Source organism: Salvelinus namaycush, chromosome 26 (genome assembly GCF_016432855.1).
Source record: "Salvelinus namaycush isolate Seneca chromosome 26, SaNama_1.0, whole genome shotgun sequence".
Taxonomy (NCBI): domain Eukaryota; kingdom Metazoa; phylum Chordata; class Actinopteri; order Salmoniformes; family Salmonidae; genus Salvelinus; species Salvelinus namaycush.
The window spans coordinates 16453623-16479604 of record NC_052332.1 but is presented as its reverse complement, the minus strand read 5'-3'; the positions used below and the strand labels follow the sequence as shown (position 1 = coordinate 16479604).

The following is a 25982-nucleotide window of genomic DNA, read 5'->3' as shown; positions in this document are numbered from 1 at the left end:
AGGATTCAATAGTTGGAATTGTAAGAGTTGTTGCCCTGTCCCTTCGTCTGCGATTGTCATTCTAATGGAATCCAGAAAGAACAAAACCCTGTCCTCAAACATTTACATCAAATTGTGCAAAGTTATGGCAAAGACAAAACATCCACATCAAACAAAATATTTTTCTTGATCAAATAGCATGGAAAACCACTTTGTGCAGTATTAATTTTCCATCCTTACAAACCACTTAATGTAAAATGTACATTACTGTATGGTACAGAAGCTGGTCATCTAGGTTTGTACCTGTAGTCTCCATCACCATGAAGAAAAACAATACACAATACAGTAATTGAGTACATTGTGACAGTAAGTGGTTTATGGTGATGTGGCTCAGTTGGTAGAGCATGGTGCTTGCAATGTTCAAAAATGCGCCCCGAATACAACAGGTAGACCTTACAGTGAAATGCTTACTTACAAGCCCTTAAAACTTCTTGAAGTATTGTTGGTTAAGAAAAAAGTGTTAAATAAAAATTTTGAAAATAAAAGTAACAAATAATTAAACAGCAGCAGTAAAATAACAATAACGAGGCTCTATACAAGGGGTACCGGTACAGAGTCAATGTGCAGGGCACCGGTTAGTCGAGGTAATTGAGGTAATATGTACATGTAGGTAGAGTTAAAGTGCCTATGCATAGATAATAAATAGAGAGTAGCAGCAGCGTAAAAGAGGGGTCTGGGTAGCCCTTTGATTAGCTGTTCAGGAGTCTTATGGCTTAGGGGTAGAGGCTGTTAAGAAACCTTTGGGACCTAGACTTGCCGCTTACCATGCGGTAGCAGAGAGAACAGTCCATGAGAAGGGTGGCTGGAGTCTTTGAAATGTTTCAATGTTAGGGATGTGGGTTCGATTCACATGGCGGACCAGTACGAAAATGTATGCAATCGCAATGTAAGTTTCTCTGGATAAGAGCGTCTACTAAAATGGAAAAAGATCGAATAGACCATTTCAGTTTTCATATAGAAATAAGTTGCATTTGCAAAGTATTTAAAGAAACTGGAAAACATATATAAAGCAAGTATTTTTATTATCAAATTAACTTTTGTACAGATAATTATCAGACTCAAGTTACAAATGCTGGAAAACACTCAAATACATTTAGTTAAAACAGTTTTACAAAAGTAGTGCACTGGGCCTTTACTAGTCCTGTATTAGCGGATCGATACAGACTTCTTCAGTGGGGGCAATTAATTTTTTTCTGCATCCACCCCCTTGGCATAAAATATTTAATAAATCACTGCACCCCCAAACTACTTTCCACGGCCATGTCTGTATATAGTTTGTATTTCCGGTTTTTATTTTCATTCCTGTTACAATTTGCACGTGACAAAGACTTGCACAATATTGGCGAGCCTAAACAAATGGCAAACCCTAACAGTTGATTGCCTGGAAATGTGCTTCGGTCATCAAGTGCAATGCGTCAACTATTGGCACTGCAAAAAGTCTGGTAAACAACGCTTTCCTGTGGATACCCTATCTCCACCTACCGCCAAAAGGACCGACAGCATGTACAACCGGTAAAGTAAGTGTAAATATAATTGTATTTAATATTCTGTCTTGTAAAGACTATTGAGTCTTTTTTACAGCGACTTCTTTCAGACTGATATTCATGTAGTAACCATGGTAACAGTCTGATGTTTAGGCAAGGAAAGGCATAGTAGATGAACAAAGCTGTCAAAAAGAACAACATGAGTGGGAATGATGTGTAGGTGTTGAGAGCCCCCAGAGTGGTTGATATGATAATGACATTGAGTTGCTGGGCAGCATTTGACTCACCTTGTTATTCTATAGGCTGATATTGTGTCTGCTGTGTAGGTGTTCAGCTGAATTTCCAACATCTCTTCTCTGTTGTGAAGAGACATATTTAAGAAATGTAAAAGAGACACGAAAACTGAACATTGCTGATGGACATGCATGAAATACCAATTTCTCACACTCATTAACAGTGAACTGCATCTGAAGGAGCCCAGTGTAGAGTAGATGTAAACAGGAGGGGCTAATCACACCTGATCTTCTGCATGATGATCTCACATTTGGCCTCAAAGTACTCAAACTGTTTCCTGTCAAGTTATTTCTGGGCTTTTAGCCTGTGGTCAAGGATAAGTGACTGGAGAATCTGAATGCATCCTAACAGCTCCTGGAGAAAACACGTTGATCGTGAGTGAAGGTCGCAACCCGTGAGACAAACCTAAGAATACATCAAACCAAGTGTTGAGAGTCTCTTACAGAGAGGTAGCAGGGAGTCTGCTTTTGCAGCAGGGCGGCACTCACGGCTCTGCCCCTTCAGGCTCTCTGCTCTTTTCCTTTCGCTTTCCAGAAGGCCAGACAAGTGAGACAGCTTCATGTTCTTCAGCCTTTCACTCTCATCCTCTGTCCAAGAAAGAAGAGGAGTGGTATGTTTCACCATTCACACACATGCAGGTGAGCGGCTATACCATAAAGCCAGATACTGCCACATTTGCTAAAGACCATTGGTGTCCATTACATAGGAAGACATACTGTCAAATGTAAAATCGTATTTATGCTACATATCTACGTTTTGGTAAAAGTCTGGTGTCTCTTTACCCCATTCAGTCTGATAGTAGGACAGGAGGCTGAAACACGTCTTCCAGAGATGCTTTTCTAATTCTCTGGGCAGTTTGTTTCATTTTCCACATATCCTGTTTAGAGAAACAAGAACAAGTCCAAGAAATAAAACATGTTTATTCAGTGATCTCTAGGGGTTACCAGAGCTCTAGAAGAGCAGTGTGTGTGTGATACTGTACATAAATAGGAAAAGCACTCGCACATCTAAGACAACAGGCTTGTCACTGCATTGTAGAGGAAGAGTTTGTAGCGTTTCACTGTATTTTTACACCTGTTGCAACCTGGGCAAGCGATAAACTTTGATTTGATTACTTGTTGCCGGTGCGTGGGAATTATTTGAAAATTGCTTGAATTTTTACATTTTTTTAAACACACGTTGCACCTGCCAGTATAACTTGTGTTAATGGATCTTAAAGGAGAAGTTTTATTTTTTACAACCAAATCACAATTTTTATGTAAATAGCATGTTATACAAGGGTCCAGACACCTTTTGTGATTTATATAACATTGCGGATAAAGTTCAGAATGACACAATTTCATGTGTACAACATCTAAAGACCTGCATCACTGTACTGAGAGCTTTGCTGTTTCTAAAATGACGTATCTGGGTGTTTTTGGAGCCTTAGTTCTTTTTTTCCCCGGACCCCCCTTACTACACAACGAGGATGAGAAAAGGATTAGCTGTTTGGGGTAAGTTTCTCAAAAACATGTCAAATCACACAAAAGGTGTCCACACCCTTCTATAACATACCATTTTAATCTAAAATTTCGATTTGGTTATAAAAAGAACTCATCCTTTAAGTATCAGCCTCACGGACAAAGTGTACCTACCTCCTCTTGTGGCATCAGCTACAGCACCTGTTGGACACTCAGTCCTAGGACAGGAGGTTGGTCCTGGCTGGTGGTGTCACTAGGGTCCAGCTAGAATAGAGCAGACTAGAGTTATGTATAGTAGAGTCCATTCAGCAATGAGCAATGAGTACTGTTCTGTATTGTACCGTGTCGTCCTCTGGAGGCACAGTAGAGTGATGCTTTCTGACACAGTGCTCCTGGATCATCTCCTGCAGTAGCCTGTACAGGCTCTCTGAACACAGCCCATTAAGCCTCTGTCTGCAGGTCCCTCTCAGCCTGGATTAAAACAACATAATCTCAGTCATTTAAAGCGATTCACACAACACGCACCCACACACAGAGTAGTCCAAGTCCATAACACGGTCTTAAATAGCAACAACAACTCTAGTAGTGTAATAACACAACAACAATGTCATTGCTTAAAGTAGAACCACAATTGTATTATTATGAGAGGGACAAATTAATACTCTTGGATGCACCAGAATCTTTAAATGCGAGCCTGAGACATGTACTTTATAGTAATCGGTTAATTCTTACAATCACGCTTGAGATAGCAACGTTTTGAGCACTCGAAGATAAGTTGTTTGTGTGTAATACCTTCTCCAGCTCTCTCTTCAGTGTAACAGTAAGGCTGGGGCGGTCCACATGCTGTGACAGCGTTATCGAGCTTGCAGAATAGAGGATTCTCGGTCAGGTCTTCTGTCAGCTGACACAGTGAGAATGAGGCGAGGACATGAAAGACAAGTTGTTACTGGTTACAGGTAAAAACATTCATAATGATAGCAGTTTGGACACACCTACTCATTCAAGGATTTTTCTTTATCTTTACTATTTTCTACATTGTAGAATAATAGTGAAGACATCAAAACTATGAAATAACACATATGGAATCATGTAGTAACCCCAACATTTTTTAAACAAACCAAAATATATTTTATATTTGATATTCTTCAAAGTAGCCATCCTTTCCTTGATGACAGCTTTGCACACTCTTGGCATTCTCTCAGCCAGCTTCATGAAGTAGTCACCTGGAATGCATTTCAATTAACAAGTATGCCTTATTAAAAAGTTAATTTCTGAAATTTCTTTCCTTCTTACTGCGTTTGAGCCAATCAGTTGTGTTGTGACAAGGTAGGGGTGGTATACAGAAGATAGCTCATTCTCTCAACCAGGTTCACCTGGAATGCTTTTCCAACAGTCTTGAAGGAGTTTCCACATATGCTGAGCACTTGTTGGCTGCTTTTTCTTCACTCTTTGGTCCAACCCATCCCAAGCCATCTCAATTGGGCTGAGTGATTGTGGAGGCCTGGTCATCTGATGCAGCACTCCATCACTCTCCTTCTTGGTCAAATAGCCCTTATACAGCCTGGAGGTGTGTTGGGTCATTGTCCTGTTGAAAAACAAATGATAGTCCCACTAAGCCCTAACCAGATGGGATGGTGTATCGCTGCAGAATGATGTGGTAGCCATGCTGTTTAAGTGTGCCTTGAATTCTAAATAAATCACTGACAGTGTCATCAGCAAAGCATCCCCACACCATTTGTATACCACCCCTACCTTGTCACAACACAACTGATTGGCTCAAACGCATTAAGAAGGAAATAAATTCCACAAATTAACAAGGCACACCTGTTAATTGAAATGCATTCCAGGTGACTAACTCATGAAGCTGGTTGAGAGAATGTCAAGAGTGTGCAAAGCTGTCATCTATAAGTCTTTGCTAGGTAAAGTCCAGCCTTATCTCAGCTCACTGGTCACCATAGCATCACCCACCCGTAGCACGCGCTCCAGCAGGTATATATCACTTGTCATCTCCAAAGCCAATTCCTACTTTGGCTGCCTTTCCTTCCAGTTCTCTGCTGCCAATGACTGGAACGAATTGCAAAAATCACTGAAGCTGGAGACTCATATCTCCCTCACTAACTTTAAGCACCAGCTGTCAGAGCAGCTCACAGATCACTGCACCTGTACATAGCCCATCTGTAAATAGCCCATCCAACTCCCTCATCCCCATACTGTTATTTATTTTTGCTCCTTTGCACCCCAGTATCTCTACTTGCACATTCATCTTCTGCACATCTATCACTCCAGTGTTTAATTGCTAAATTGTAATTACTTCACCACTATGGCCTATTTATTGCCTTACCTCCCCTGTCTTACCTCATTTGCACACACTGTATATAGACTTTTTTTTCTCTATTGTGTTATTGTTTATTCCATGTGCAACTCTGTGTTGTTGTTTGTGTCGCACTGCTTTGCTTTATCCTGGCCAGGTCGTGGTTGTAAATGAGAACTTGTTCTCAATTAGCCTACCTGGTTAAATAAAGGTGAAATACATATATATATTTTTTTAAGCTGTCAAGGCAAAGGATGGCCACTTTGAAGAATCTGAAATATAAAATATATTTTGATTTGTTTAACACCTTTTTGGTTACTACATGATTCCATATGAGTTATTTCATAGTTTTGATGTCTTGACTATTATTCTACAATGTAGAAAATAGCACAAATATAGAAAAACCCTTGAATGAGCTTGTGTGTCCAAACTTTTGACTGCTACTGTATGGTTTGAGGTATAATACGATACTAGAGGTGGACCGATTAATCGGAATGGCCGATTATTGAGGGCCGATTTCAAGTTTTCATAACAATCGGAAATTGGTATTTTGGACACCGATTTGGCTGATTTTTTATAAAGGACACCTTTGTTTAACTAGGCAAGTCAGTTAAGAACACATTCTTATTTTCAATGAAGGCCTAGGAACGGTGGGTTAACTGCAGAACGACAGATTTTTACCTTGTCAGCTTGGGGATTCGTTTTTGCAACCTTCCGGTTACTAGTCCAACGCTCTAACCACCTGCCTTACATTGCACTCCACGAGGAGCCTGCATGGCAGGCTGACTACCTGTTACGTGAGGGCAGCAAGAAGCCAAGGTAAGTTGCTAGCTAGCATTAAACTTATCTTATAAAAAACAATCAATCTTAACATAATCACTAGTTAACTACACATGGTTGATATTACTAGTTTATCTAGCGTGTCCTGCGTTGCATATAATCGATGCGGTGCCTGTTAAATTCTCATCAAATCACAGCCTACTTCGCCAAACGGGTGATGATTTAGCACTGTTGTTGCACCAAACCAAACCATAAACATCAATGCCTTTCTTTAAAATCAAAACACAAGTATATATTTTTAAACCTGCATATTTAGTTAATATTGCCTGCTAACATGAATTTCTTATAATTAGGGAAATTGTGTCACTTCTCTTGCGTTCCGTGCAAGCAGTCAGGGTATATGCAGCAGTTTGGGCCGCCTGGCTCGTTGCGAACTGTGTGAAGTCCATTTATTCCTAACAAAGACCGTAATTAATTTGCCAGAATTGTACATAATTATGACATAACATTGAAGGTTGTACAATGTAACAGCAATATTTAGACTTAGGGATGCCACCCGTTAGATAAAATACAGAACGGTTCCGTATTTCACTGAAAGAATAAACGTTTTGTTTTCTAAATGATAGTTTCCGGATTCAACCATATCAATGACCAAAGGCTCGTATTTCTGTGTGTTATTATGTTATAATTAAGTCTATGATTTGATGTTTGATAGAGCAGTCTGACTGTGCGATGGTAGGCAGCAGCAAGCTCGTAAGCATTCATTCAAACAGCACTTTCGTGTGTTTGCCAGCAGCTCTTCGCAATGCTTCAAGCATTGAGCTGTTTATGACTTCAAGCCTATCAACTCCCGAGATTAGGCTGGTGTAACCGATGTGAAATGGCTAGCTAGTTAGCGGGGTGCGCGCTAATAGCGTTTCAATCGGTGACGTCACTCGCTCTGAGACTTGGAGTAGTTGTTCCCCTTGCTCTGCAAGGGCCGCGGCTTTTGTGGAGCGATTGGTAACGATGCTTCGAGGGTAGCTGTTGTCGATGTGTTCCTGGTTCGAGCCCAGGTAGGGGCGAGGAGAGGGACGGAAGCTATACTGTTACACTGGCAATACTAAAGTGCCAATAGTCAAAGGTATATGAAATACAAATGGTATAGAGAGAAATAGTCCTATAATTCCTATAATAACTACAACCTAAAACTTCTTACCTGGGAATATTGAAGACTCATGTTAAAAGGAACCACCAGCTTTCATATGTTCTCATGTTCTGAGCAAGGAACTTAAACGTTAGCTTTTTTACATGGCACATATTGCACTTTTACATTCTTCTCCAACACTTTGTTTTTGCATTATTTAAACCAAATTGAACATGTTTCATTATTTATTTGAGGCTAAATTGATTTTATTGATGTATTATATTAAGGAAAAAGAAAAGTGTTCATTCAGTATTGTTGTAATTTTCATTATTGCAAATAAATTTTTTTTTTTTTTTTAAATCGGCCGATTAATCGGTATCGGCTTTTTGGGGTCCTCCAATAATCGGTATCGGCGTTGAAAAATCATAATAGTCAACCTCTATACGATACCCCAGGATTTAATACTACAAGACTTCTCAAACATTTCCTTAACAAACAGTTTAGATAGAAGTGCTAGAAAGAGGGCAATATACACTGTTGTGTAATATGTTAGCTAATGTAGTTACTAACAATGACATTGACATCAGAAATAGGCTGACACTTTATTTTCAGAATACCTTGTTGATGCAAGTTGTATCCTTTTCCCTGGGCTGGTATGCCCATAAAATGTTTTGGTCTCATATGAGATTCTATACAGGGAATAAATTAAATCTACTTTCACCCCTGCCTGACCCTAACGTCCCAAGGATTCCAGATAGCACAGACCCTTATGTACAATTTACCTGATGTAACAACTAACTTTGATTACCTTTTTTTTTTTTTTTACACACAGATCATTTGGCTTTTGCCTACCATCATCATGTTATACTATATGGCACTGGTTTTAGTTCACTACTTCCCTTGCACAAGTATTAGGCTTGGGTTTACTGTAATTTAATACAATTTAGATTACAGTGGTCCTGAAATTGGAAAATGACCCCCAAATGACTGTCAATTCAATGCACCAACTACATTTCTATGTATGACACCGGCATTTCACGTATTTGGGACTTGACACATTGACACCTAACCTATCAGCGTCGTACAGTAAAGCATGAATCATGACGTTCACTTGACCAAACGTGTGCAAATCAGCAGCGGCCAGCATGTCTGGTGCTGCCAATGAACGCGTTCCAACGAACTGCTGTCTGGCCAATGGGAAGCCTCCACGATGGGGAAGAAGTGACGGCTTATATACGGAGAGCACCGTTCATTTAAACATCATTTTACGACTCACAATCGTAGGCGTTTTTGAAGAACACAGGCTGTGAAGCAAATAACTTCCATTGAGATAAACCCCAAAGGAAGACTCCAAAGAATTATTTACAAAGGTATGTGAATTAAACGCAAGTTAGCTCAAAATAAAGATTCCATTTTACATAAATGCCAGAGGGAGCTTTTTTTGGGGGGGGGGCAGTTTCCTGTTTAACTGAAGTTAGTTAGCTGACCAGCAGGTTATCCATAAATTAAATTGAATATTTAACTAATTTATATCTAAACATGGAGATTGTTTAAAGACAGTTTAGCTACCCTTTTAAATTGTGTCTTTCGTCAGCTAGCTAACGTTAGCTATCATGCTTGAAAAAGGTCAGCCAGTTTGGTAGCTAAGTTACCTCGCTAGCGTACACGCCTTTTGAAACCGGTGTCTCAAATTGGTCAAGCAGCATCAGCAGCTAACTAACCACTAGCTCTAGTTTAAATCCCTATAATATGGAGATGTTAGCTAGCCAACCACTAGATATTCGTTTAAAAAAAAATGTATAACCTCGCCAAAAGTTTTAATTACCAAATGTAATGTTGGCTTCATTTGGGCACATTATTACCGGTAATCTTGTGCTCATCTTATTCTTATTCTTATTGTTAGCATGTGGGCTACCCTCGGAGTCTACACACACCAGTATGCACCGTCATGTCTTCATCAGAGGGCCAAATTAACTCGTTCCGTTAGATGTACAAGGATGAAAGGCCTACACCGTGAACTAAGCAACAACATTTATAGTGTCTTGACTTTCTCTTTTTGACAGAGTACTTCAAAGAGTTGAGTGAATAGACACAGAATAGAGATGAGGCTTTTGTGCGTGGTTCTGCTGGTCGCCAGCAGTGTGTTTGCCGATGATGACGACAAGCGGGAAAGTGTGGGAACCGTGGTTGGCATCGACTTGGGGACCACCTATTCCTGGTAAGCATTTTGTAATGAATAAAAAATGTAATCTTAGGTCTCATACTCCCAATCATTTGGCTAAAGGACTCTAGCGTATCATGTCAAGTGATGTAGTTGATACTTTCCATGGTTCTCATCTATATGCTTCTCCTTTTCCAGTGTTGGTGTGTTCAAGAATGGCCGTGTTGAGATCATTGCCAACGACCAGGGAAATCGCATCACTCCATCCTATGTGGCCTTCACCGCAGAGGGGGAGCGTTTAATCGGTGACGCCGCCAAGAACCAGCTCACCTCCAACCCTGAGAACACAGTTTTTGATGCCAAGAGACTGATTGGCCGAGCCTGGACTGATTCTGCTGTGCAGCATGACATCAAGTACTTCCCCTTCAAGGTGAGCCCTAACAAACACACTCCCTGCCCTAATCGCCTGAAGCAGTCACTATGCAAATAATATACTACTTATTCAGCATATAACTATGCTGAAGTAGCTCTGAAATTGTTTTTAGAGGAGAAATGCTTAATGGTGGCTACTTAAATCTTCTAGGTTATCGAGAAGAAGAGCAAGCCCCATATTCAGGTGGACATCGGTGGAGGTCAGCTGAAGACCTTCGCTCCAGAGGAGATCTCTGCCATGGTTCTCACCAAAATGAAGGAAACCGCCGAGGCTTACCTGGGAAAGAAAGTGACACATGCTGTGGTCACTGTCCCCGCCTACTTCAATGACGCCCAGCGGCAGGCCACCAAGGATGCTGGAGTCATTGCCGGCCTGAATGTCATGAGGATCATCAACGAGCCGTAAGTGTGTTTGTCTTCACAATGCAGAAACTGAATTAACATTAGAATGACTGGCCCAATATTTATTTCAATCACTGAAAATATCTGCCAATACCATGCTGGTTACATCTGGTTCCCTCTATTCCAGAACTGCAGCTGCCATCGCCTACGGCCTGGACAAGAAGGACGGTGAGAAGAACATCCTGGTGTTCGACCTGGGTGGTGGCACCTTTGATGTTTCCCTCCTGACCATCGACAACGGCGTGTTTGAGGTAGTCGCCACCAACGGCGACACTCACTTGGGAGGAGAGGACTTTGACCAGCGTGTCATGGAGCACTTCATCAAGCTGTACAAGAAGAAGAACGGTAAGGATGTGCGCAAGGACAACCGTGCGGTGCAGAAGCTGCGTCGTGAGGTGGAGAAGGCCAAGAGAGGCCTGTCTGCCCAGCACCAGGCTCGCATTGAGATTGAGTCCTTCTTCGACGGAGAGGACTTCTCAGAAACCTTGACCCGTGCCAAGTTTGAGGAGCTCAACATGGTAAGTTGGTTCAAATGAGTGACACAGTGACACTGCTGGCCCATTGATCTTGGAACATTCAAATTGAAAACACATTCATGGAACCTCTTTTAATTTGCCATTTGTATTACTTGTCTATCAGGACCTGTTCCGTTCCACCATGAAGCCCGTGCAGAAGGTGATGGAGGACTCTGACTTGAAGAAGACCGACATTGACGAGATTGTCTTGGTGGGTGGCTCTACCCGTATCCCCAAGGTCCAGCAGCTGGTGAAGGAGTTCTTCAACGGCAAGGAGCCCTCTAGGGGCATCAACCCCGATGAGGCTGTGGCCTATGGAGCTGCCGTGCAGGCTGGAGTGCTGTCTGGAGAGGAGGACACAGGTGGGTCTTGGTCCATGTGCTTACGCCATGCACTATGCTAAGTTAAGGCTATACCCTGAGGTATCTTCATTATTTATACATAAGGAAATGTAGGCTAGATGCTTAGATTTTAAACCAAACAATGGATACAGGTCATAACACATCAGGTCATAACACATCAGTGCTGTCCTATTATGTATATCACAACTAATGGTTTCCTGTCTTCACCATCAGGTGACGTGGTTCTTCTGGATGTGTGCCCCCTGACCCTGGGTATTGAGACTGTGGGAGGAGTCATGACCAAGCTGATCCCCAGAAACACTGTGGTGCCAACCAAGAAGTCCCAGATCTTCTCCACCGCCTCTGACAACCAGCCCACTGTCACCATCAAAGTTTACGAGGGTAAGCTCCTTTGATTAATCGCTGCCCCATGTTGCTACATCCATAAATGGTGTTTTCCACTGTAAAAAATGACATCTGTTTAAAATTCTGCTTCTCGCCTTCATCCAGGTGAGCGTCCCCTGACCAAAGACAACCACCTGCTGGGAACCTTCGACCTGACTGGCATCCCCCCCGCACCTCGTGGTGTGCCCCAGATCGAGGTCACCTTCGAGATTGACGTCAACGGCATCCTGCGCGTCACAGCCGAGGACAAGGGAACAGGCAACAAGAACAAGATCACCATCACCAATGACCAGAACCGCCTGACTCCAGAGGACATTGAGCGCATGGTCAACGATGCTGAGCGCTTTGCCGACGAGGACAAGAAGTTGAAGGAGCGCATTGATGCCCGCAACGAGCTTGAAAGCTACGCCTACTCGCTCAAGAACCAGATCGGCGACAAGGAGAAGCTGGGTGGCAAGCTGTCAGCCGAGGACAAGGAAACCATAGAGAAAGCAGTAGAGGAGAAGATTGAGTGGATGGAGTCTCACCAAGAGGCTGAGCTGGAGGACTTCCAGGCAAAGAAGAAGGAGCTGGAAGAGGTGGTGCAGCCGATCGTCAGCAAGCTTTACGGAAGTGCAGGTGGACCCCCGCCTGAGGGAGGAGAAGAAGAGGGAGAGGCAGATCAGGGCGACAAGGATGAGTTGTAAGGCTGTCGAGTGGCACAGATGTACATATTGGACTTAAAATGGTGAGAAAAGGGGCTGCAAAAACGCAACCATGAATCTGCTGGAAAGACTTGTGAAATATTGTTTCAACGTGAGGGACGTTCTCTTCGCTGAGTGGCGGAGGTATACTAGTCGGCCTGTTTGAGGCTCGCTGCTGCTGTTCTTAGGCAGTTTGAAAAGGAGTTCTCTAGGGGGAGGGTTTAGTGGGGTGGGTGCTAGACTGGGGTTTCTGGGTTAAAGGGTAACATGTTCACAAGCAATGTTAACAAGTTATTTATTGAATCTGGTCATTGTAGAAATTACTTTCTACTATAAAGACATTGAAATAAATGTTTGATACAAATGTCTTTGATTTGTCTCTGATATTATTCTGCATCAATTTACACATGTCTGATGGGTAATCATATGTTAAGAATGAGACACCACAATGGACGTTGGCTGTGTGCAGCGGGTAGACGTCCTATTGCATCTGACCACAGAACATCGACTGTCATTTTCTGTTAATTTCCAAAATATTCCATGTTTAAAATTCAAATGTAACTGCGTTGAGTTATGATTTGGGGGTCTGCACCATAATACCATCTGTGACAGCATGGGCAGTGCCATTGAGGCTATCTCCATTTTGAAGTAGTCAATTTTCTGGATTTGCTTTTTTTTCTCCCTCCCGATACACCGATCAGCTAATGAAGTTTAACATCCCACACAGTTGACTACATAAATGTTAAGCGCTCTCTGGCAGGGCTCTCCAACCCTTTTCCTGGAGAGATACCTTCCTGTAGATTTTCACTCCACCCACAGTTAACTAACCTGGTGCAGCTTATCAGGACTGCAACTCTCCAGGAACAGGGTTGGAGAGCCCTGCGCTATAGCCTGTGCGCATCTGCCATGCAACACCATTTTGCAGAGATACTTGTAGTTCCGTATGTATGTGGGGTGTAAATTAGGCTCTACTGGCACTGAACCATGATCATATGTCATTGGATGGATGGGCAGCTTATGACACTGGTTGGATTTGTTTGAAAAAGGTAGTGCTAAAATTAACTGCAGCAATATTATTGACAAATAGTTCAACAGGCACATGGTATTTCCCAGAGCAGTAGCTATCAAGGTCATGTTAGGACAGTTACAACACAGTCACTGTGTATGACCCCCTGAGTGTCCATCCCTCCAAACACAAATGCCAGCTGTACGGTCCCTGACGCTGAGGAGCTCTGGGCCTGGTCTCTCTCTCCACTGGTGCTCTCAGGCCTTACTCTCCAGGGTAGGACACACATGGAGTGGTCCAGTCTGTTGGGTGGCATGTTCCCTTCAAACCTCAACAGGGTCCAGCGCCTTTTGTCTGCACAGGATGACAAGAGTAAAACAAAATACTCAAGGTGCATTAGTATCCCAAAACAGTATGGCTGTCAGTAAATATTCTCTCCAGGATAGACAACAGTGACTTTGTGTGGCAATTATTACATCTGAAAGTAGAGAAACGACGCACTGCAAAAGTAGAAATCATGTGACCAAACTGAAGAAGAAACTACACTATGAAACAAAGATAATTGAAAGAATTATAATAAAAAGCTTTGGAGCACATTCAATGAAATGTTGGTAAAAAAGGAAAACTCAGATTCATCACAACACCGACTGATATTGCCAACTACTTAATTTGCAAGATTATGCATGACATGCCAGCAACAACTGCTGACACTACACATCCAAGTATATCTGACCACATTATGAAAGACAACTGTAATTTTGAATTCTGTAAAGTGAGTGTGGAAGAGGTGAAAAAATTGTCTATCAACAATGACAAGCCACCGGGGTCTGAGAACTTGGATGGAAAATTGTGGCCGACATTGCCACATCTTCAATTTAAGCCTACTAGAAAGTGTGTGCCCTCAGGTCTGGAGGTAGGCAAAAGTAATTCCAATACCTTGGAATAATAATGCCCCCTTCAGTGGCTCAAATAGCCAACCAATCAGCCTGTTACCAACCCTTGTGTTTGACCAGATACAATGCAATTTTACAGTAAACAAATTCAACAACCACAGCACTTACACGAGAGAAATTGATGATAAAAAGATTGTGGGGGCTGTTGTGTTAGACCTCAGTGAGGCTTTTGACATTATAAATCATATTCTGCTGCTGGAAAAACGTATGTGTCATGGCTTTACACCCCCTGCTATATTGTGGATAAAGAGTTACCTGTCTAACAGAACACAGAGGGTGTTCTTTAATGGAAGCCTCCAACATAATCCAGGTAGAATCAGGAATTCCCCAGGGCAGCTGTCTAGGCCCCTTACTTTTTTCAATCTTTACTAATGACATGCCATTGGCCTTGAGCAAAGCCAGTGTCTCTATGTATCCGGATGACTCAACACTATACACGTCAGCTACTACAGCGACTGAAATGACTGCAACACTTAAAGAGCTGCAGTTCATTTCAGAATGGGTGGCAAGGAATAAGTTAATCCTAAATATTTCAAAAACTAAAAGCATTGTATTTGGGACAACTCATTCACTAAGCCTTAAACCTCAACTAAATCTTGTAATAAACAATGTGGAAATTGAGCAAGTTGAGGTGACTAAACTGCTTGAAGTAACCCTGGATTGTAAACTGTCATGGTCAAAACATATTAATACAACAGTAACTAAGATTGGGAGAAGTCTGTCCATAATAAAGCGCTGCTCTGCCTTAACAGCACTATCAACAAGGCAGGTCCTACAGGCCATAGTTTTGTCGCACCTGGACTACTGTTCAGTCGTGTGGTCAGGTGCCACAAAGAGGGACTTAGGAAATTGCCATTGGCTCAGAACAGTGCAGCACGGCCGGCACTTGGATGTACAGAGAGCAAATATTACTAATATGCATGTCAATCTCTCTTGGCTCAAAGTGGAGGAGAGACTGACTTCATCACTACTTGTCCAGAACAGACTGTGGGAGGCGCACAGTACTACATAGAGGCTTGACTACATGGAACTCTATTCCACATCAGGTAACAGATGCAAGTAGTAGAATCAGATTGAAAAAACAGATAAAACATAGAGGCAGCACATGCACACACACACACACACACGATAACATACACACTAAACACACATGTACACATGGATCTTCTACACCTGCATTGCTTGCTGTTTGGGGTTTTAGGCTGGGTTTCTGTACAGCACTTTGAGATATCAGCTGATGTACGAAGGGCTTTATAAATACATTTGATTTGATTTTGTGTTGTATATATGTGGTAGTGGAGTAGGGGCCTGAAGGGCACGCACTTAGTGTGTTGTGAAATCTGTTATGAATGTATTGTAATGTTTTTAAAATGGTATAACGGCCTTCATTTTGCCAGACCTTGGCAGCAACTAATGGGGATCCAGAATAAATACCACATTCATTAAACATTCCAAAGTAGATATTTTTTGGCCTCACCACACTGAAATCTGTACATTGCATTGCTGGCCCCTTCTGGGGTCATCCCTCCAAAGATGTAGATGTTCTTTCCGAGGGCCACAGCTGAGTGGGCAGCCACTCCCGGGGGGATGTCTCCTTTGGCTTGGACCTTCTCCCACTTCATACTGCCTAGATAAAGTGTAGCACCCAAATAGTTAACAGGACCAGCCATACCACTTCTCATGCCAACACAGAATGAGATTTCACTGGAACTACATTTGAGTCATTTAGCAGACTTCCAATTAGTGCATTCATCTTAAGATAGCAAGGTGAGACAACATCACAATCGTATCAAGTACATTTTCCCTCAACAAACTATTTATCAGCAAAGTCAGTGATAGTAGGAAAACACAAGTGCCTTTTTTTGTAGGGAGAGGTGCGTCGGGAAAGTTATTTAAGATACTCTTCAAAGAGGTAGGGTTTCAGACGTTTTTGGAAAATGGGCAGGGACTCTGCTGTCCTGACTTTAGGGGGAAGCTTGTTCCACCATAGAGCCCCACAGTGGAGGTGTCATAACACCCATAAAACCTAGCGGTCAAACAGGGAAATGGTTCCAATCGTTTTTCTACCATTCATTTTTCCCATAGGGGATTTTAGAAAAACATAAAATAAGGGCTGTTTCTTGTGAAGGCTTACCCTGGTGACAGTTTGCTAACCATGTACATCTCGAGGTGACTTTTATCAATATATTCAGCTCTATTTATTCTGATTCGAAAATGCTAATTAGCATCAAAGTAGACGTCATGCAAAACTACAAATCCCTGCAAGCTCCTGCACGTCATCTCTAGCTGACACCTTTGCTAACAGGTATTGTGTCAATTTAAAACTTGCAGTTTTAAACAGTTCACAGAATGGCCAATTTAAAGAAATGTAGCCAATATATTCATTACTACATTTAGCTAACATTAGATAGTTAATCCAGAGATTCTTATCATTGCCTCGATTCGCCAGTCTCCCCCAGATCATCATGGCATTTGTAATTCTTTACGATAGCCACATTAGCAGTCATTTAGCATTTCATTTTTGCGGGGTAAATACAGGCAAATATGATATAAAAGTCACCTTGTCCTAGAGAGATTAAGAGTTATCAAAACGTCACGCCGGAGTAAGTCTACATGAAACAGCCCTTATTTTAAGTGTTTCTAAAATCACCTATGGGAAAAATGAATGGAGGAAAATTGATTGGAACCATTTCCCTGTTTGACCGCTAGGTTTTATGGATATTATGACACATACTGTGGTACTCTATTGGGGTGCCAGGACAGAGAAGAGCTTCGACTGGGCTAAGCGAGAGCTGCCGGCCCTTTGGGTGGGAGGGCCAAGAGACTAGAGGTAGTGGAACAAAGTGCTCGGGTTGGTATGTAGGGTTTGAGCATAGCCTAAAGGTAAGGAGGGGTAGTTCCCTTTGCTGCTCCTTATGCAAGCACCAGGGTCTTGAAGATGATGCGAGCTTCGACTGGAAGCCATTCCATTCTATTCTATTGTGTCCTTCATTTCAACAGAGGAAACAATATAACACAATTAAAGCAGGATCAAGTTCTTCATGTGTATGACTGACTTGAATACTTACTGGTGTCTAGAGAGTAGATGTCGCTGTGGAACTTCTCTCCTGCCATGCCTCCATGGATATAGATTTTGGGTCCTACCGCTGTCACCACGTGGCCGTGTCTTGCAGGGGGATGTCTGCCCTGTGTGTCTGGCTGAGACCAGGTGCAGGAAACTAAAAACGGAGACAGAGGAAAACACAAAATATCTCCTCCTAACTCTAAATTCAGTTGATACTTTCTGAAATGTAACTTTAAAGGCTGAATTTGGCCAACAAGCTTGTTGCCTCTAACTACTGAGCTTTTGATCCACATTTGGGCTGGTTCCTCTGTAACTGCTGTGTGAATGTGTTGTATTGGCAGACTGATTCATGCATTTTCAACCTGTGTTGAAGACGTGAAGCTTGGGGTCCGAGACAGGTGTGGCCCCTGAGTCCCCTCCAGAGAAGACAAACAGTCGGTCCCCGACGCTGGCTGAGTTAGTGTGATACGTCCTGGGACAGGGCGGCGTCCCTTTCACCTCTACACCCTTCCACAACCCACCGTCTGGAAACGTAGCAATACAAAACCTCAGGAGACTAAAAGGTATGGGACATTGCTCAGAGTCAGACATGATATGAAGGAGATTGTTACTCTGCAAACACTGCTACTAGACATTCATTAACTGTTCTATGATACTACGCTCTAAAATAATCCATGCAACACTTCATTCTGTAGATCTATACCTTCCGACTTAGCTACAACCATATATTAAAATCACACTATACAAATCTCTATACCTGTGAGTTGTAGGTTCTGGACACAGTTGCGGTTGCCACTCTGCTGTGCCCCAGCGAACACCCACAGGCTCTGTGGACAGCTCTCAGGGACAAAGCTGCAATGTTCATACCGTGCCTCCAGACCCTCCCATTCAGGAATGTCCCACTCGTGACTGTCTGATAGGGTGAGAGGGACAAACATGGAACTGTCAGTCAAAGAATATATCAGAACAGATTGATGTTATTGGTAAGATAATGAGTTGACTCATTGATATAAAATAAAACATTGAAATGATATGAAACACAATAAAGAGACAGGTGCCAGGCATAATATTGTGTTGATGTGACATTTTGTCTTTACCCAGGTTTATGATGTGGGATTCTGAAAAGCTGCCATTAGGGTTGGCTCCTCCTATGATCAGGACCTTCCCCTTGCCATCATCCTCAGAAGGGATGTATATACAGGTGTGGCCCACACTAACTCCTGGACCACCTCCTCTGGGTATCATAGCATACCTGGGGACAAAGACAGGAACACCATGTCATGAATACCAGAATTGAAAGTCTAGTATAACTTAATCCTAGTTTGTTGAACTGTACGTTTATTTACCACAGTCCTGCTCGTGGTTTATCCTCTGGATCCAGCACAGGAAGTAATTCCATTTTTCTGTGGGAGGCATCCATTCAGATGATCAGTTACAATGATGATCAGATCAGCTCAGGCATGAACCGGACCATTGTGTCCACTAACATTTTGCGAAATAAAATGCTGCTGCTGTAAAATTAGGCTAGAAGGGATCTCGCTAGGTCATCCTTCCAAATCTCGTCTCGTTACACAACTAGAAGGTGAAACTTATTTGGCTAGGCTGCTGGATGTACCATGCCACACTGGGAAAGTTAAATTGTCTTTAACCTCAATGAGGTTAAGAGACAAGGCTTTTCGATCATATTCATTCAATTTGAAAGGAAGACAGATGACAGTTAATTAGCTAACTGATGTTATAAAGCATGAAATCAGAAGCTAACAGTAACGTAGCTAGGAAGTTCATTCGCTCACTCACCCACGTTCGAAGGCACAGTGTTATCTTTTGCACGTCGTTTAGCTGCTATTTCAATTATATGATGTATAATATAGCTACATTAATCAATATAAAGACATGTTGACGGTTTAGCTGCACAAAAAGTATGTACTAGCTGCTTTCCCAGCTAGCTAGCAACAAAATGTCAGACTCAAGAGTCCATTGTCGTGTCCGCGCGTAAACGACGTAACAGCGCTGTCGTCATGGATATTGCGCAGGTGTAGAGTCTGTGTGCGGTGCCAATGTGTCCACATGAGGTCACTGTTGTTGCAGGACTAAATATCCCAACACGCACATTACCCAAGAGGAGGACTACCAATAGAGAGACTGGGAAGATCTAAATGGCATAATCCTCACATCTTCCTCAGCGAGGAGTTCTCTGAAGCTATGCGACAGAGGCAAAAATAACTGATCCCTGCCATGACGCCTGCCAGGGAGCTTGGGAACATTGCTTGCATCCGCTATGACATAATCATTGTCCACCCTCCCACCCAAAAGTCTGGAAGTGGTGAGAGAGCTCCAACCCCACATCACACTACTACACTCACAAGTGCCTGATTGCCAAATAAAGTAATTTTTTTGCTTTGTTATTTTTTTCTCTGTCAATATTATGAATATCTCAGATAAGCTACCAAGTAAATATCCAAAGATAGCCCATATTAATATATGTAGCCTTAGAAATAACATTAATTTATTGACTATATCTGAGACTTAGATCATTAATTTGATAATACATTAGTAGCGAAACAGGGAGTAGCGATACCCCCACCCCCTTTTGCCCTTAGAACAGCCTCGATGTGTCTTGCCCATTCATCCTCTGAATGGCACACATACACAATCAATGTCTCAATTGTCCCAAGGCTTAAAAATCCTTCTTTCACCTGTCTCCTCTTTATCTACACCGATTGAAGTGGATTCAACAAGTGACATCAATAAGGTATCATACTGTAGCTTTCACCTGGATTCGCCTGGTCAGTCTATGTCATGGAAAGAGCAAGTGTTCCTATTGTTTTGCATACTCAGTGTATAGCCTTGACAGACATACGTACTTGCAATTCCAATGTAACAGAATTACACTTTAACTCTGTCTTTTCACTTTAAAATGTATGCCAAACAAAAACCATTGATTTCAACGTTTAACAAACCATACAAGGAAAACTTGTAATAGTTTTCACATAACATTTTTGAAAAACAAATTTGGTGGAAGAACTGTGCAGATGCAAACATTGGTATACATACTTCAGTGTATGTGTATATATATACACTATCATTCACAAGTTTGGGGTCACTTAAAAATGTTCTTGTTTTTTAAAGATTTTTTTTTTTGTCCATTAAAATAACATCAAATTGATCAGAAATACAGTGTAGACATTGTTAATGTTGTAAATGACTATTGTATTGATTTTTTTTTGAATATCTACATAGGCGTAGAGGCCCATTATCAGCAACCATCACTCCTGTGTTCCAATGGCACGTTGTGTTAGCTAATCCAAGTTTTTAATTTTAAAAGGCTAATTGATCATTAGAAAACCCTGTTGCAATTATGTTAGCACAGCTGAAAACTTTTGTTCTGAATAAAGAAGCAATAAAAATGGTCTTCTTTAGACTACTTGAGTATCTGGAGCATCAGCACTTGTGGGTTCGATTACAGGCTCAAAATGGCCCAGCATCCCGAAGTCTCCTCTTCACTGTTAACGTTGAGACTGGTGTTTTGGGGGTACTATTTCATGAAGAAATGTATTTTATTTTATTTATTTATTTATTCAATTTTGAGTTTATATACACTACCGGACAAAAGTTTGGCACACCTACTCATTCAAGGGTTTTTCTTAATTTTTTACTATTTTCTACATTGTAGAATAATAGTGAAGACATCAAAACTATGAAATAACACATATGGAATCCACATATGCTGGGCACTTGTTGGCTGCTTTTCCTTCACTCTGCAGTCCAACTCATCCCAAACCATCTCATTTGGGTCTCGCCTTGTGTCATGATAGAAGCATTTATTTGGGCTGGTAACTCTAATGAACTTATCCTCTGCAGCAGAAGTAACTCAGTGTCTTCCTTTCCTGTGGCAGTCCTCATGAGAGCCAGTTTCATCATAGTGCTTGATGATTTTTGCGACTGCATTTGAAGAAACTTTCAAAGTTCTTGAAATGTTCCCGGATTGACTGACCTTTTTTTTTTATTTTTATTTTTTTATTTATTTCACCTTTATTTAACCAGGTAGGCTAGTTGAGAACAAGTTCTCATTTGCAACTGCGACCTGGCCAAGATAAAGCATAGCAGTGTGAACAGACAACAACACAGAGTTACACATGGAGTAAACAATAAACAAGTCAATAACATGGTAGAAAAAAAAGAGAATCTATATACAATGTGTGCAAAAGGCATGAGGAGATAGGCAATAAATCGAATAATTACAATTTAGCAGATTAACACTGGAGTGATAAATCATCAGATGATCATGTGCAAGTAGAGATACTGGTGTGCAAAAGAGCAGAAAAGTAAATAAATAAAAACAGTATGGGGGGTGAGGTAGGTAAATTGGGTGGGCTATATACCGATGGACTATGTACAGCTGCAGCGATCGGTTAGCTGCTCGGTTAGCAGATGACCTTCATGTCATAAAGTAATGATCGACTGTCGTTTCTCTTCGCTTATTTGATTCGATTAACACTTTTTTCGTTGCTACATGATTCCATATGTGCTATTTCATAGTTTGATGTCGTCCCTATTCTACAGTGTAGAAAATAGTAAAAGAAAGAAAAACCCTTGAATGAGTAGGTGTGTATGTATACAGTTGAAGTCTGAAGTGTCCATACACTTTAGCCAAATACATTTAAACTCAGTTTTTCACAATTCCTGACATTTCATCTTAGCAAAAGTTCCCTGTCTTAGGTCAGTTAGAATCACCACTTTATTTTAAGAATGTAAAATGTCAGGATAATAGTAGAGAGAATGATTTACTTCAGCTTTTAGTTCTTTCATCACAATCCCAGTGGGTCAGAAGTTTACACACACTCAATTAGTATTTGGTAGCATTGCCTTTAAATTGTTAAACTTGGGTCAAACATTTCGGGTAGCCTTCCACAAGCTTCCCACAATAAGTTGGGTGAATTTTGGCCAATTCCCCCTGACAGAGCTGGTGTAACTGAGTCAGGTTTGTAGGCCTCCTTGCTCGCACATCCTTTTTCAGTTTTGCCCACAAATTTTCTATGGGATTGAGGTCAAGGCTTTGGGATGGCCACTCCAATACCTTGACTTTGTTGTCCTTAAGCCATTTTGCCACAACTTTGGAAGTATGCTTGGGGTCATTGTCCATTTGGAAGACCATTTGCGACCAAGCTTTAACTTCCTGACTGATGTCTTGGGAAGTTCCTTCAATATATCCACATAATTTTCATCCCTCATGATGCCATCTATTTTGTGAAGTGCCCCAGTCCTTCCTGCAGCAAAGCACCCCCACAACATGATGCTGCCACCCCCATGCTTCACGGTTGGAATGGTGTTCTTCGGCTTGCAAGCCTCCTCCTTTTTCCTCCAAATGTAACGATGGTCATTATCGCCAAACAGTTTCATCAGACCAGAGAACATTTCTTAAAAAAGTATGATCTTTGTCCCCATGTGCAGTTGCAAACCGTAGTCTGCCTTTTTTATGGCGGTTTTGGAGCAGCGGCTTCTTCCTTGCTGAGCTGCCTTTCAGGTTATTTCAATATAGGACTCGTTTTACTGTGGATATAGATACTTTTGTACCTGTTTCCTCCAGCATCTTCACAAGGTCCTTTGCTGTTGTTCTGGAATTGATTTGCACTTTTCGCATCAAAGTACGTTCATCTCTAGGAGACAGAACGCGTCTCCTTCCTGAGCGGTATGACGGCTGCGTGGTCCCATGGTGTTTATACTTGCGTACTATTGTTTGTACAGATGAACGTGGTACCTTCAGGCGTTTGGAAATTGCTCCCAAGGATGAACCAGACTTGTGAAGGTCTACAATTTTTTTCTGAGGCCTTGGCTGATTTCTTTTGATTTTCCCATGATGTCAAGCAAAGAGGCACTGAGTTTGAAGGTAGGCCTTGAAATACATCCACAGGTACACCTCCAATTGACTCAAATGATGTCAATTAGCCTATCAGAAGCTTCTAAACCATGACATCACTTTCTGGAATTTTCCAAGATGTTTAAAGGCACAGTCAACTTAGTGTATGTAAACTTCTGATCCACTGGAATTGTGATACAGTGAGTTATAAGTGAAATAATTTGTCTGTAAACAATGTTGGAAAAATGACTTGTGTCATGCACACAGTAGATGTCCTAACCGACTTGCCAAAACTATAGTTTGTTTCGAAGAAATTTGTGGAGTGGTTGAAAAATGAATTTTAATGACCCCAACCGAAGTGTATGTCAACTTCCGACTTCAACTGTATATATGCATACCAGTCAAATGTTTGTACACACCTACTTTATTTTTACTATTTTCTACATTGTAGAATAATATAAGAAACTTTTGAATGAGTAGGTCTGTCCAAACTTTTGACTGGTACTGTATACATTCAGAGCCATATTCCTGTCATGTCAAATGTTGTTGAAGTGCTGTGGTTCACCTGCCTCATCTCAAGCCTGTTCTTTTGGGGTACTGCTATAGGCCACCAAGTGCTAATAGTCAGTATCTGGATAATATGTGTGAAATGCTTGATAATGTGTGTGATGTTAACTGAGGTCTATTTTTTGGGTGACCTGAATATAGACTGGTATTCATCCAACTGTCCGCTCAAGGGAAAGCTTATCACTGTAACCAGTGCCTGTATTCTGGTTCAGGTTATTAATCAACCTACCAGGGTGTTTACAGACACTACAGGAACTATATCATCCATGTGTATTGACTAATGCTGCAGAACTGTTTTATGAAGCTGTATTCACACCCATTGGATACAGTGACCATCATATAGCGGTTATGTCCAGAAAAGCCTAAATTCCAAAGACTAGGCCTAAAATAGTGTGTAACAGAGCATACAAAATGTTTTGTAGATGTACATTTTTGGGGGGAGTTATGTGTGTAATGAGGAGCATCCAGACAACTGCACTTATGACATTGTTTCTTCCAGTTATTGATAAGCATGTGTAAAGGACATCTCGCTGCTTGCTTGGCGAGTACCACTTCCTCCTGATTTGGCTCACACCGAGGCTCGAACCCAGGACCTCTGCTTTGCTATCACATGTGACTTCCCTTCTGAAGTCGTCTTACCAGTCTCGTCACTCGAAAAGCTAGCTATTCACTGGTGCAAGTGGGGACACTTCAGGCTGGGGAGTAAGTTTCACACATTCCCATATGCTACATTCACCCCTCAAATTTACTTAACTATAGATAGGGGTCACGGCACCACTGTAAAGGACGTCACGCTGCTTGCTTAGCGAGTACCACTCCCTCCTGATTTGACTCACACCGAGGCTCGACTCAGGAATGTTGCTTTGCTAGCACGTGACCGCCCTCCTGAAGCCGCCTTACCTGTCACGCCATGAAAAAGGCTAGCTATTTGCTTGTGCAAGTGGGGACACTTTAGGCTAAGGAGCAAGTTTCATACATCACCATGGCCTACCTATTAAGAAACTGACGGTTAGAACTTTTAAGGCTCCGTGGATTGATGAGGAATGGAAAAACTGTTTGGTTGAGAGAGATGAAGCTAAAGGAGTAGCTAATAAGTCTGGCTCACATCTGATTGGCAAACGTATTGTAAATTGAGAAATGATGTGACTAAACTGAACAAAAAGAAGAAACTCTATTATGAAATTAAGATAAATATGATAAAATATGATGGAAAAATGCTTTAGAGTACTTTAAAAGGAAAGGTACAGTATTACACAGAGCCATGAGTGCATGGAACTCCCTTCCATCTCATATAGCGCACGTGAACAGCAAACCTGGTTTCAAAAAACAAATAAAGCAACACCCCATGGCACAACACCTCTACCCCATGTGACCTACTTGTTGTATGTACTGTCATGTATGTGTAACTGATAGATACACACACACTACATGTTCATGTTTTTATATGTATGTAAATTGTAAAGCATTTAGTCTGTAATGTCTTTTTCATTATGTGTTGAACCCCAGTTAGACTGTTGGCATCGGCTAATGGGGATCCTAAAAAATATAATCAATCCAAAATGAAATGATGGGCAGAAAGACTAATTGAACTCCATCTTTCATTGAATCAGAAGGCTCAGTCATAACAAAACCTTTTGATGTTGCCAATTATTTTAATGAGTATTTCATTGGCAAAGTGGGCAAACTCAGGAATGAAATGCCAACAACAACTGTGAGCCATCATATTCATGCATAACAGACCTAATGATGAAAGAAAGGCATTGAAATTTAGAATTCTGTATAGTTTGTGTGGGAAACCAACTGTTATTGACATTTATATTTTACATTACATTTTTGTAATTTAGCAGACGCTCTTATCCAGAGCGACTTACAGTACTGAGTGCATACATTTTCATACTTTTTTTGTACAACTTAGATGGAAAGCTACTCAGGATGGTAGCGGACTGTATTGCCACTCCTGTTTGTCATATCTTTAATCTGAGTCTGGAGAAAAGTGTTTGTCCTCAGACCCGGAGGGGAAGCTAAAGTCATTCCGCTACCCAAGAATGGTAAAGCGCTCTTTACTGGTTCTAACAAATCATTCCCTAAGTTCTAGACATCAG

General features: G+C 41.5%; 2 protein-coding genes and 1 long non-coding RNA gene across 4 annotated transcripts; 1 reads left to right on the top strand and 2 right to left on the bottom strand.

Annotated features, from left to right (window-relative positions):
* Positions 1-1048: 1048 nt before the first annotated feature.
* LOC120021203 lies at positions 1049-6321 on the bottom strand. 2 transcript variants are annotated; one of them, XR_005472478.1, is made up of 6 exons: positions 6270-6321; positions 4070-4178; positions 3619-3748; positions 3452-3541; positions 2600-2694; positions 1049-2404 (listed from the first exon to the last, which is right to left on the bottom strand). It is a non-coding gene; the product is annotated as an uncharacterized LOC120021203 (long non-coding RNA). The 2 variants fall into 2 exon arrangements; XR_005472477.1 differs by lacking the exon at positions 6270-6321 and having other exon boundaries at positions 4070-4283.
* A 2414-nt stretch (positions 6322-8735) lies between these two features.
* On the top strand, positions 8736-12801 carry LOC120021201 (endoplasmic reticulum chaperone BiP). The gene is made up of 8 exons (XM_038964855.1): positions 8736-8864; positions 9558-9712; positions 9854-10085; positions 10239-10489; positions 10617-11007; positions 11129-11366; positions 11580-11747; positions 11856-12801. The coding sequence occupies exons 2-8, from the start codon at positions 9597-9599 to the stop codon at positions 12434-12436; spliced, it is 1977 nt and encodes a 658-aa protein (XP_038820783.1). The 5' UTR covers positions 8736-8864; positions 9558-9596; the 3' UTR covers positions 12437-12801.
* Positions 12713-19441, bottom strand: rabepk (Rab9 effector protein with kelch motifs). The gene is made up of 8 exons (XM_038964857.1): positions 19254-19441; positions 18803-18859; positions 18554-18708; positions 18214-18369; positions 17819-17980; positions 17461-17610; positions 15870-16019; positions 12713-13793 (listed from the first exon to the last, which is right to left on the bottom strand). Exons 2-8 carry the CDS (start codon positions 18853-18855, stop codon positions 13564-13566), a joined length of 1056 nt encoding a protein of 351 aa, XP_038820785.1. The 5' UTR covers positions 18856-18859; positions 19254-19441; the 3' UTR covers positions 12713-13563.
* Between the last annotated feature and the right edge of the window lie 6541 nt (positions 19442-25982).